Raw genomic sequence first — 13,225 nt, 5'->3', positions numbered from 1 at the left:
GTCTAATCAGCCTTAGTTTTCAAGTGATTCACAGAAAAGCTTAGACCTATTCATCATGTTTTAATTCAACGTCTCAATATCTCACAAGGACACTCTTAGGTATTGTTATGAGGGCAACCTCAGGATTCTTCTGTAGATCCCGGATGGTTAGCTCAATGGGCTAAGGCACTTTGTTCAGGAGTTGGAAATTCTCACTAGTGTATCTTCTGCAGATTGCTAATCTCATTAGGATCTGAGCCCTCTGCGTGATGAGCAAGATGTGGATTTTGAAATGAGGCATGCTGCTTACCCACTTTCAATATACTGTTGTGGAAATTTCTTATTATGGCTTGTGCCGAAACTTCCATCTGTGTCCTAGAGGGCAAATTGAGTATAAATACAATCATGTTATTTTGGCAAATCCTCACACTTTCATGCTGCCCATTAACAATATTAAAAACCTAATTTTGTTTTTTTCATAGTTTCCCAAACTTAATTTGTTCCCGTGAAATGATTTTCTGGCAGTCTCTCTAGAACATTCCCCTGTTGGTTTTTTCCGTGTGGAACAGCCTGAACTTAGATTTCCTCACCGGGGTGTTTGAAAATGTTAGAGCTAGCCCCTCTCAGAAGCACCTGAACTAATGAACAAAGAATCAGGCTATGCCTCAATGGTAAACTTCTTCCCGTAGAGATTCTCTTAGCTGGGCAGAGTCCTTATCTCCTCCCATTTGCTTTTATATCCAGCTACGCTGGAGATTATCTTTTTGCAGATTATCTTTCTTAAGAGAAAGAGTCCAGAATAAGAAGGTTGTTTGGTTTGGGACTGGCATGACAGCTCAGGAGACAGTTCAGGCTAGCTGACTAGTTTGGAGCCATTTATTTATTTCTAATACTGGATAGTGAGCCCAGGGGCTTCACGCATGCTAGGCACATGCACTACCAACCCGGCATCCACTCTGGATCCTTGGCTTTGTATTTGGCCAGTGCCCTCCCCTTGCCAAGGTCACCAGCCTTCACCCTCTGGTCTGACATTTTGTGCGGTGCTGAAGAAAACTCAGCAATATCAGCTCTCTGCTCATCATCCCAGCCCCCAGAGTGAGTATCTATCCTTACCTGGTCACCCAGGGAGCTATGATGAGTGCATGGAGCAACATAATTAAAGAAAAAAAAGGCTGGAGCTTAAGAGGTTTGGCTAGATAGAGTAGCCGCTGCCTCCTAGTCCTGTGTCCTGAACAAGCCATTTAAATTCTCCCAGGTCTCAGCCTTTCTGTCTCTAGACTAGAGGAAGTCAACCTCTGAATTGTGAAGAGCAAGTGCTCTCTTATGAATATCGTGGGAGGAGGGACTGGGAGCAGTTTCTCCCCGGTGAAGCTGTTGTCGCCGTCAGTCTTACCTGTTGCTTGGATTCCTATGAAGCCAACAGGGGATAAAACCGGGCTGGAGTCCCAGACATTTGGCATGACTCCTTGACTGTGTGCACACAACCACCAGCAGGGATTCATTGTGACAACGCGGACATATGTGTTTGCATTGCTTCCACGTTTCTGCATTAATCCAAGACAAAGTGTGAATTCCCACCACCCTCTCAGTTAGGAATTCTGCCCCAAGCACATTTGTATGCACACATACAACTACCACGTGAGCACACTTACAGGCTTGTGTAAAATCGAAACGTGATGCCGAGTTCTTGCTGCACATTGCTCTCACCTGGGAAAGCTTTGGCAGCTATCAATGTACCTTCTGCCCACAGAGCAGACAGATACAATGTATATGGGTAACACCAGGCATCTGGGAGATTTCTGGGTTAGTTTGTTGCTCTGTTTGTTCTTGAAACAAGGTGCCCATATGTAGTCCAGGCTAACCTTGAACTCTGTTCTTCTACCTAAGCATCCCAAGGGTCCCCTTCACAAACATGCTCCATCACAGGCCCCAGCCCTTGTGATTTCGGTTTGTTTTTACTAGTGGTGAAAACACCAAACAAAAAACAAGACAACACCAAAGTTAAAGGAAACTTAGAAATTTCCTAGTTGAATGAGATCATTTTACTACCGAGGAAGTTTTGATTCAGTAAACTGAAGCTAATTTACATCTCTTCACTTCTAACCTGGTGTCCCTCTCTGGTAACTGTCTCTACAACAGCCTGAGGTAGTAGACTCTCCTTCTAAAACTCCACCTTGGGCCATGGCTCTCAGTCCTGACTGCATTGGAGAAGCAAAAGCCAATGCACAGGTCCACCCAGACAAATTAAATCCATGCCTCTGAGGAAAGAGATGGTTAGTTGTCAGGTCTCTCTTTCAAGCTTCTGGAAGAGTCTTCTGAGCAGGCAAAGTCGAGGAGCACGAATGTCGAGTGAGCCTTATTGGGCAGTTGCTTTTCCTGTTTGTCCTCTAGGTAGAGACATTGCTTCCTTAAGTAGAAGCCACACAAAGGAGAGAGGCTCTGGTCATTTTCTGATACTTCACAGCTTGCTCTGGTTTTAGGAGAGCCAATCTCATGTCTTTTCATTGAGTTGTTGAATCCCAGCATCTTTGCAATTCAGTTTGCCTTTCCACTGTTTTATATATACGAAGTTGGGGGTGTGCTAAAAACTCTCCGAGGCCCCCAGCATCCAGACAGCTGCCAAGATTGTGAGGAAACTGGGATTCGTTTGCTGAGTACATAACTGCTCTGCTCTGAATGAAGTCCGTGTCCTCACCCAATGCTTGCTCTTCTGTCTGTCTGTCTGTCCCTCTCACACTGCAGCTAACTGTTGGGCATGAATAAAAGGACATTTACCAATAGGATTTGGCTGGGTTTGTTAGTTTGCCAGAAAGCAACACTTTATTTCCAGGAAGCCCCTGGACTCTGGTTAGATTCACAGCCGGGTTGTGATGTCGCCTTGGGTCAAATGATCACTGGAAGTGGAACTTCTGCTTACTGCTCTGTGCCTTGTCCATACAAGGCTGAGACCACTCAGCTTCTCTCCTGGCTGCCCAACATCTCCAGCTTACATGGAAGTCACGTCTGAGCAGTCTGCATCTGCTCAGATGATTTGCTTCTGTGTGTTTGTTCCGCCAAGGCCAGGGACAGAAATGTCAGGGGACACCTCTTTACTCATAAGCTGTGTCAGGTGGCCCCACCCTGATCAACGTGTACCATACCATCACATCCTAACATGTACCATATCCATCACATCCCATCACACCCCGGATAGCTTAGTTTCATCAGCTTCCTCTGGCTTCCAAACCCGCTCACCCCTCTTTCTCAACTGCACATAAGTTATCGCCTCTGCCTCCCCAAATGCTCTTCTCTCACCTGAGGCCCACGTAAAGTTTCATACCCTGAGCCAGGCCAATATGCTTCTTCTGGTCACACTTCGGAGCCTTGGGAGTGCACTGCTGTCTACACATCCTTGGGAAAGTTACTTAAGTGCACTGTCTGAGTTCCTTCATCCCTTGTGTGGACATAGCCATGCCGGCCACAGAGGTCACTATGAAGGTCACATGGACTTTTGTGTAATCAAGCACCCAGATTGATGTGTTGGCTCACAACAAGCACTTCCCAAATGCTTCCAGCTGTTTGTCTGTCCACTGTTCTGTTTGACCTGGTGCCAGAACTGTTCTGTCCCCCACATTTGGCATTGCCTTATGCAGATGGTTGTCCACACTGAAATTTCTCTTTTCTGTTTCTTTCTCCTTCCTTTCTACCTCTTCCCTTCCTCCATCCATCTCACCTCATCTCAAGAAAACAGGAGCTGAATCTCCTAAGCAAAACTCTAGGTCACTCTTGTGAGAAAATTTTGCACTGGCTTGAACTAAGTCATAGTTTGGAAAGAGACATTTATATGGCCCTTCTCCCCAACACTGAGTTTGAAAATTTCAGTGCACATCTGGTTTTCGGATGCTGACACTGGCAGAAAGTTAATCAGATCATCCTAGAACTACTACACAGCGATTCCATTGCAGAGAACATGATTTGACCTATACTGTGACACAAAAGAAGACACACTTTGAGAATTAGCTTGTGTATATAAAACTGAGCTTTTGTCTAATCCCTGAAATACAGCAGACATTTGAAAAAGGAAACTGAAGCCCATTTTTTGTTTGTTTGCTTCTTAATCAAATAAGTATATACTGAGGTGTGAAGCACAGCATCCTGTGCCATCTGAGGGATATATGCAGCCAGATGGAAGGGACCACGATGCTCACCCAGTGGTTAGTCCAGAAAGAAGTACCCAGAGCCACCACATGGCAAACTATTGTGGTAGGCATTCCATACTTAATTTATAGACAGAGAGACCGAGGCTCAGAAGGAGAAGTCAGTGGACCAAAACAGAACTGGAAGTCTACGTTCAAACCCAGATGTGTGTGGATCAAAGCAACAAATCCCTCTGGGCCAATAGCCCACCCCCACATAGCACTAGCCTTTGGGAGCCTGAGGGAGGAAGATCATACTTGAGTCCAAGATATTCTGGGGGTACATATTAATTTGAAGAGACACCATGACCACAGCAGCTCTTATAAAGGCAAATATTTAATTGGGTGGCTTACAGTTAAGAGGTTCAGTCCATTATCATCATGGTGGGACATGGCAGCATGCAAGCAGACATGGCACTGGAGAGGAGCTGAGAGTTCTACATCTTGCACAGACAACAGGAAGTGAACTGAGACACTAAGTGGTATCTTGAGCATTTATGAAATCTCCAAACTTCCTCCAGTAAGCCCATGCCTACTTCAACAAAGCCACACCTCCTAAGAGTGCCACCCACTATGGGCTTATGGGGGTCAATTACATTCAAGCCACCACACTGGGGTGCACATTAAAGCCTGGTCTTTTAAAAATATACATGAGCCAGTGAGAGGGCACAATGAGTGAAAGTACTTGATGCCCTGCCTGGCAACCTGAGTTGTCTCGGAAACCCATGTGGTAGAAGGGGACCATTAGCTCCTGCAAATTATCCTCTGACTTCCACACAAGTTCTATGGCATGTGTATACATACATACACACACATACATTAAATAAACTAAAAATAAGAAAGTCAGTCATTAAATAAGAATAGCTGTGCAGTGGTGGCACAGGCTTTAATCCCAGGACCCAGGAGGCAGAGGCAGGTGGATCTCTGTGAGTTCAAGGCCATCCTGGTCTAGAAGAGCTAGTTCCAAGACAGGCTCCAAAGCTACAGAGAAACCCTGTCTTGAAAACAAAAAACAAATAAAGCTGCTATATTCCAGAATTTATAGCCAGAGAATAGGTTGTCTAGTGACTAGGTACACACTTTTAAAAAGCAACTTCTATAGCACTGGCCTGGGCTCACGTACCACATCTTCTCTTTAGAACCCAAAGCATTCAATAATTTTTAGAACACATCTTTAGGACTAAGACAGTGAGGTATTATTTTACCAGATGCAGAGTCTGGAAGAAAACTGAGGTTATGTTGTTTGCTCAAAGGCCTAGAGTTAGGAGCAAAGAATAATTAAAATCGAGGTATTCAGACACCCCACCCAATAGTTCTGTCTATTTAAAGATGGCTGCTGTGTTTCAAGTTCACATCACTTCCACCTGTTAGGAATAACACATCAGAGTGCAGGAAGAGCTGCGATAACTCCAGCATTCGCTGAGCCGAGCGCCTTCACAGGGAGGCTGTCCCTGGGCTGTGCGTCTCCACTAATACTCCTGCCCCACCCAGCTCCCTGGCTTGCAGCCTTGATCAGGGCTCCTGAGAACTGAGAAGCAGATTCTGTGGAACTCCCAGCTTCTCTAACATATAAGGCAATGCTTTCTGTCAAGCTACTCTAATATGTAAATAAAACCCTTCCTAAGCCCAGCTATCAGTAACATTTCCTGCTTTGGTGAAGGAGCAGGGACAACACATTGGGTAAGTTGTAAGAATTCCAGGAATAAATTCATGTAACCAGCTCCTAGCTTCAAGCAAGCACTCAGCAGTGTTGATGGTAAAGAATGAAAATGTTTCAAAAGGCACAGGAGGTTTTCCTCACTTGGCTCCATTCTATGAGTCTTAGCTACACGTGGTATTCTTGGGTCCTGTGCACAAGAAAGTAATTGACCCCGCCTTCTTCATTGGTGCTGTTTATACACAGGCAGGCGGAAACAACCAAAAGACCGCACACATGACGATTCTCCACTGAGAGAACTTTGGGGGACCATTTGGAAACATGACACGTGGTCCTTGTCCCTAATTCCAAGTCAGGGTTGTTGGGAAGGCTAAAACAACTGAAGAGGTTCCCCAAATAATTTCATCCAGCACCTCGCTGACGGTATCCAGAACCCTTTGAGGGAGGAGTGTATGGCAAGTTATGGACACAAACTTAACATTCAGAGAGCAGAATGAGAATTGTAATTCCAGAAAGCAGGGGAAATGATCTGTGCGGGTGGTGAATGGTGTGTGTTGCACACAGGTGGATAGAGCCATGAATTGATTTGCTCGGGAGCCTCAGGATTCGATCAAAGCCAACCAGGGACAGCCATGCTTCTGCAGGGTGCTTGTTGAATGAACACAGCAGACTCCACTTCCCATCAGCAGGTGCCTCCGCCCAATTCAAGTTGAGCCTCACAGAAGAGCTGGGAGGCACACGCCTTCTCTTGTTTTGACCATTGAAGAGCTTGCAGTTTTAATTTCAGAACAGTCCTTTGAAAAGCTCTCTGCCTCTGTTTCCACCTATGTATAAACTCACCCGGTGAAGCCGCCATGCTAACAGCAGCGGCTTCAAGGCTTTATTGCACAGTCATAAAAAGCTGTCATCGTAAGAGGCACTCAGGTGGTGATGTTTCATTGAAATTCCTAGTATGCTTGCCTTGAGAAGATTGCCTGAGCCTCCAGCTAATTACACTAGGCAGAGGGGTCTGTGGCTTCTTCCTTCCTGGGAAAGATAATTGCCACTTTTGTCAAGGACTATTGCCTTAGCCAGCTGTGTGTGTGGATGCAAGTACTTGCTGTGGGGTGCATGCGTGTGTGGAAGTGTGTACTCACGCACGAGCATTCAACACATGCAGATATGTGTGTCTATTTGGTCTTGTGTGAATCATTGTCTGCTCCAGAGATAGTACCAGACACCAGGATTCTTAAACAGATGCCTCCGGAGGGCACTCCCATTCCTTTTTCACAGGAAATCCACAAGGAATTTGGCTGATGGCAAAATGGGTTAGATTCCAAACAGGCGGTCACTGGAAATTCTACGCACACCTTTGCGTCCCACAAGAATCTACTTGTACTATCAGCTCTTCTGAGCTGAAAAAAGAAAAAAAAGGTAGGAAACCTCTTATATGCTGTGGCCAAGAACATTAGGAAGCTTGCACCACAGCCCTAGAGTCCTGCAGGAATTATTTGGCCATGCATGGTGGTACAAACCAGCAGCCCCCATTACAGGAGGCTGAGGCGGGAACATCCCTTGATCCCTGCAGCTGAGACCAAGCTTCAGAAGTGATTGTTGTTTGTATCAGAGAGGGTGTGAATTGGGACCTTGGTTTTTAGGAAAAGAATCATCAGCCCCGTTTTTCTGTGTGGCTGATGCTGGAGTACCGTTCAGGGTTACATTTGGTTGTGAAGGGTGTCACTGCCCACTCCTGCTTCTATAGGCCTCAGGCATTGCAAATGCTGCCTGTGGATGTTATCCAGGTAGGTGGCTGCATCGTAAGCCATTTAGGTTTAAGACAGAAACAGAAATATACAGACACACTGAATCACCACCCCCAAATCTTCAAACTGTGAAATGTCTTGGGCGTACTCATCAACAAGAATCCTATATGATGTATAGTTATTTCCTAGTGAGGATGTCTTTCAGCTTCTGTGAACTTCTTTTGAGTCTCTCAGAACTTTTGGGGGGGTCTCTCACAGAACTTCTTTTGGGTCTCTCTCTTTTTCTGTCTTGCACACATACAACACTTTCTCAGGTTCCGTGGTGTCTCCTCTGAGTGCCATAGAATCCTGCCTGGAAACCGGTGGGTTCGCTTCACTTGGAATGGACTCTGAAGCTAAAACTCAACAGTTTGTCCACTCACTGGGGAGGGAGTTGGGCAAGCTGGTTTCTTTTAAACAGAGCACACATCCTGACTTGGAAACGGCTGTTCGCAGTTTTTGCCCTTACGGAATCATTTTGAGACAAGTGCATCCACACACATTTTAGGCACATTTTTCCCTTGCACACAATACAACCCAAATATTTGCATCCTTCACAAAGACTCAAGCACTACTGAGCTACTGAGACTTCCATAACTCTCCTTCTGTTTCCTCTGTGGATTCCAGCTACAAACAGGTCCTTGAACGACGCGTTAGAATCACTTAGGAGTTGTTGCAGTCAAAGTGCCGACTCACTCGTGTGGCATGGCTCCTTTGGACCCGAACAAATTGATTTTATATTTTCCTATGGTTGTGTGCTTGAGACAGAGTCTTACAATCCAGGCTGCCCCCAGACAGCAATCCTCGTGCCTCTGCTTCTTGAGTGTTGAGATTACAGGCGTCAGTCACCAGGATCGACTGACTTCAGTTGTCTCTAAAGATTTGCTGATTTATTTTAGGGTGTGTAAGGTGTCTGTGTGAGTTTATGTGCACCACACTTGCGCCTGGTGCTCAAGGAGTACAGGGAGTGTCGGATTCCCTGGAACTGGAGTTGCGGGGGAAGTGCCCTGCCTGATATGGGTGCTGGAAACTGAACCCGGGCCTCCGGAAGAGCAGAAAGGACCAAGTCACAGAGCCATCTCTCCAACCCCCACGTTTTAAGTTAAACCTACGGCAGCTTACTTCTTACATCGCCGTGGGTTGTGCTGCCTTTTCGTGGCTTACTTGGCAGGAAGTTGCATTCTCTTAGACAACCTCCTTTTCTGTGTGGAGATATTGAACCTTTGAAGCATTCCAGGCACGCGCTGAAAGAAGACAAACCTAACATGGCTTGGCATGATCATCTGGCAACCCCAGGAGTACTGAGGGCTAAAGTGGAGCCATAGAGTGAGCTCTAGATACTTGGGGTCCAGCTCTAAAAATTAAACATATACCAAAGACAGGCAATTCCCTTGATAGAAAGCGAATGGTGACTGCAAGGCCCTTGTCACTGTGGAGGTACCGTTTTAGACACATTTCATTTATTCGCTAACAAACCCCATCAAGTCCCTTGGCCAAACTTTACCGTTCTCGCATTAAAAGTTTTGCTTCTGAGACACCTCCCGAGGGGATTGCCTTACCAGAGACGTGTGGGAGATGCATGATTCCCATAGACAGGGCTAGAGTGGGTGGCCTTTTTAGACATAACTTATTCTAAGGCATTTGGCATTATACGTGACACAGCCAGCATGCTTCTCTAGAGCACAAGTAGATGGCACCGGCCGTAAATCAGAAACCTGTGCATTGAAGTACACATAATGGTACCCAGGCAGTGCTTGTATGTGGGAGGGAGAGAAGGATACCTTTAACCGTACTGGTGCCCACCCCTACTCACTCGGTTGATAGATCAACCGCAGATGAAGGCCAGGATTCTCCCTGCTAACCAATGAGTATTTTAGGGCTTTCCCACAGAGTGGAGCTCCTGAGGGGTCTTCGGGAGTGAGGAGAAGCCTGAACCTGCAGCAGCGGTCCCATAGCCCTGTACAAAACAGGAGCTAGGAGCCCCACTGTGACCTCCCGTCTGCGTTTTTTTTTTTTTCCTTTTTTTTTTTTTCTTTTTTTTTCTTTTTTTTTTCTGGGAAGGTGGACTCCATCCCCCTGGGGGGTGCGCCGCATGCTGTGGGAGCGACTTCCTGTTTTCGTTTTCTGGGAAGGTAGACTCCCTCCCCCCCTAGGGTGCGCCGCATGCTGTGGGCGTGCAGGATTTGTAGAATAAGGAACACCAAAAGAAAGACTGCCCTTTGCCAAGGTCTGGGGTACCCCACGTCGGCTGTGCCTGTAATGGCCTCAAACTAAATTCCTTTCTGTGTTCCTCACGTGCCACTCTGCCCAGGATCGCTTTAGAAACCCAGAGGCAGAGAACAAAAGCAGGCAAGTTTGTTTTTCCAGAACAAATGGGGCAGTTTCGGGTCCCGGTGGAAACAGCCCTGACAGCTGGCTCTGTGTCTTGGGACACTAAGGGCTTTAACGTGCTCCATTGAAGACTGTTTAGTCTGGGTGCGGAGGATTCATTTATCAGCGTTCAGCTCTAGTGTCACTGAGGCAGTTCTGGTTTCCAGTGATTCCATTATCATCTGTATGTGCCTGCCCCAAAAGAAATGGGACCGAGAGCAGAGTTACTGCGGGGTCACTTAAAAGCGTGTCCCTTTTCATTCATACTCCTTAATGGTATCGCCAGGGGGGGGGGGGGGGGGACCCTAGTGCTAGAGTACTTAATAAATACCACCTGGCTCAGCGTCGCCAACTGCTTCCCGCTCGCTTTTGCAGAAGTGGCAATGCATCGAGGACACATCTGGCAAGCTTCGAATCCACAAGTGTAAAGGACCCAGCGACCTGCTCACCGTCCGTCAGAGCACGCGCAACCTCTACTCTCGCGGCTTGCACGACAAAGACAAAGAGTGCCATTGTAGGGAGTCTGGTTATCGATCCAGCAGAAGCCAGAGAAAGAATCAAAGGCAGTTCCTGAGGAACCAAGGAACACCAAGTAAGCCATACCTCGTGGCAGGCGCAAGCTCTATTGAGACCCTCCCACTCCCTGCACGACTTAGATTTTGTTACTGGTGGCTAGATTTCAGAATAGAAGCAAAATCATTGTTCTGTTTAAAGTAAGATAGTAAAGATGCGTTAGAAATTTTACTTTGCAAATATTTTTCACTTAGCATAGAATGAAAATCCCCTCAGGCCGCAGAGCGGCAGGAATGAAAGAAAGAGCTGCAGTGGGTAGTCTGCCGGACCAGGGTGGGTGACTTAGGTCCGTTTTACTGTACCTTCATGGTAATGCCCTGATATGTCTGTCTGCCTTAAGTTGCTTCAAAAGTTAAACTTCAGGTATCAGTTCATGTGTGTTTGAACCTAAGAAGAAAAGACAGGAGCAGTTTTTAAAGGTATATTTTTTCATGTTTTAGACTGTATTTCTGCCTTTAAATGTTGTCAAACTGCTTATCATGCTGGCTGGCATGATCAAATTAGTTCATCTCAACATAGCATACATTTGCTGCTGACAGTTTCCATCCTAAAAAACTCTCAGGTAGCGGATTGGCACTGTGAGGTTATAGATTTACAGAAAAACAAAAACAACGAACCGGGCAGCCATCCATTGAAGTGTGTGAGTCTAGTGCCACCTACTGGCATGTGTGGGAAGTGACTCAACTCTGGTGATTTTTCTGTTAGGAAAGTTATCTTTAAACCCGTGTCCAAGAGTTGGACACCAATCGTTCAGGAAAATCATAGGACAGTTTGTGCTGAACAGAATGGACTTTAGGATCACAAATACCTGATTTGTATCCAAATTTGACTATTATTCACTTCCACAATTTTTTTCTTTGCCCCCACAAATTCTTAAAGAGGTTCATAACCAAAAACGTTCAGAACCACTGAGTTGGCCAGCGGTGGTGGTGCACGCCATTTGAGTTCGAGGACAGCTTGATCTACAAAACGAGTACCAGAACAGTCAAGGCTACAGGGAGAAATCCTGTCTCAAAACACTCCCCCAAAACCCCACCGAGTTATGGGTTTGTCTTTCTTCCTGGAAGGAGCCTGATCATATTCAAACTACACAAGAAAATCACTGCCAACACAACCACCCTGACCCAAACATCTCACTTAGTAACAGGGGCACTCTTTTCTTCCAGAAAGTTCTCACTGTGTGGAATCTCGTGTGACCTAGAACAGGAGTGGGTTTCCTCTTTCCCTGACATGATGGCTGTGTAAGTCATCCTCTGTCATGGGGGCCACCTCCTCACCTGGGAACCATTGAGCAGTCTGCCCTGGAGGGAGGCTGACAATTCCCGTTGCCCCATCTCTGCCAGGCTTCTCTCTTACTTAGAAAAGACCAGAGGAGTGTGTAAACAAAGGTCAGAACTTACACGCTAAATCTCTCCTCCGGGACCCAGTGAGCACGAAGTGTAACGTCCCATGGTCTGGATGCACAATGACCCTTACTCTTCGTTGTGTGTGTTTAAACGTTACCTGGCCAATGCAAGCATTCACAGATTTACTATTTTGAGAGCATCCCCCTGTATTTGCGTAAACACGAGGTGTTAAGGGCATTCGTCCACTCAAAAAGGCAGCCCAAGGAAGTGGTGAGATGTAAGCTCACACCGCTCATCCCAGCTCTGGAACCCAGGGAAAGGCAAGCAAAACTCAGGGCTTCGGTTCCCTCTTCTGAAACCGTGGCTGATCGCACCAATTCATGTTTGGTGTCTCATGAGTTCTTTCATGTAAGGACCATTATGACAATACTGCATTTCAAGATTATGGATTCAAGATAGATCTACAGTATCCTAAGGACAATTAAAGCTAAGGGAAAGCTAGTCGTTATAAATAACAAACGGGGAACATACAGCTCTTTGTTAACTGCCATAACATAGATAGAGCCATTTTCATGTTGAAAACTGAATGTGAAACCACATAGCCTGCGATTGATGGGGAAGGGGCCTGAGGCCATAGCAGTGTGACATCTGTCACAGGACACAACCAGTAGAGAGCCTGCTTTTGCCCCTGTGATTTCAAGACCTGTCCCAGGTACCAAGGTGCCCTATAGCAATGCAGCCAGCCCTGGCTGTCCCTCTCTAAGACCCCAAGGCGACGGATGATACTGTTTTCCCTGCCACGCTCACCAGCTAATCTGTATTGTGGCTTTTCCTCTCATTCCAGAATATAAGCCCAGATTTGTGCACACCCGGCAGACTCGGTCCCTGTCTGTCGAATTTGAAGGTGAAGTATACGACATAAATCTGGAAGAAGAAGAGCTGCAAGTGTTACCACCGAGGAGCATTGCTAAGCGCCACGATGAGGGCCGCCAGGGGCTGGGAAGCCCTCAGGCTGCTGCTGGTGACATCAGGAATGAGATGCTGGCAGACAGCAACGATGCGGTGGGGCTGCCCACCACTGTCCGTGTGACACACAAGTGAGTCGGCTTCTGTAGTTCCCAGGGTGGAGGTCAGCGCTACCTCCACCTCATACAGTCACCATGTGGGCTTGGCGGAAAGTAGCTAGCACTCAGCAATGCTCAAAGGCTTGTCTGCACAACAAGGGGCACGGGGAAGCAGAGAGAAGCTAGAACCAGCAGCAACCTCAAAATGTTCTTTGGGTTTCCGTTTCATATTATAATTGTCCAGGAATCCAGTCAGAGCAAGTCTTCCATATCTTAACTT

The 13,225-nt window shown here is 46.6% G+C and overlaps 1 protein-coding gene across 3 annotated transcripts in view; it reads left to right on the top strand.

Annotated features, from left to right (window-relative positions):
- Sulf1 (sulfatase 1) overlaps positions 1–13,225 on the top strand; it is a 168,490-nt gene that overhangs the window by 135,738 nt on the left and 19,527 nt on the right. For all 3 annotated transcript variants that reach the window (XM_038347546.1, XM_038347547.1, XM_038347548.2), the window contains 2 exons: positions 10,338–10,554; positions 12,726–12,978. In XM_038347546.1, coding sequence (XP_038203474.1) covers positions 10,338–10,554; positions 12,726–12,978 — 470 coding nt within the window. The remainder of the gene's footprint in view (positions 1–10,337; positions 10,555–12,725; positions 12,979–13,225) is intronic.

Source organism: Arvicola amphibius, chromosome 11 (assembly GCF_903992535.2).
Source record: "Arvicola amphibius chromosome 11, mArvAmp1.2, whole genome shotgun sequence".
Classification (NCBI taxonomy): domain Eukaryota; kingdom Metazoa; phylum Chordata; class Mammalia; order Rodentia; family Cricetidae; genus Arvicola; species Arvicola amphibius.
This window is presented reverse-complemented; position numbering and strand designations above follow the sequence as displayed.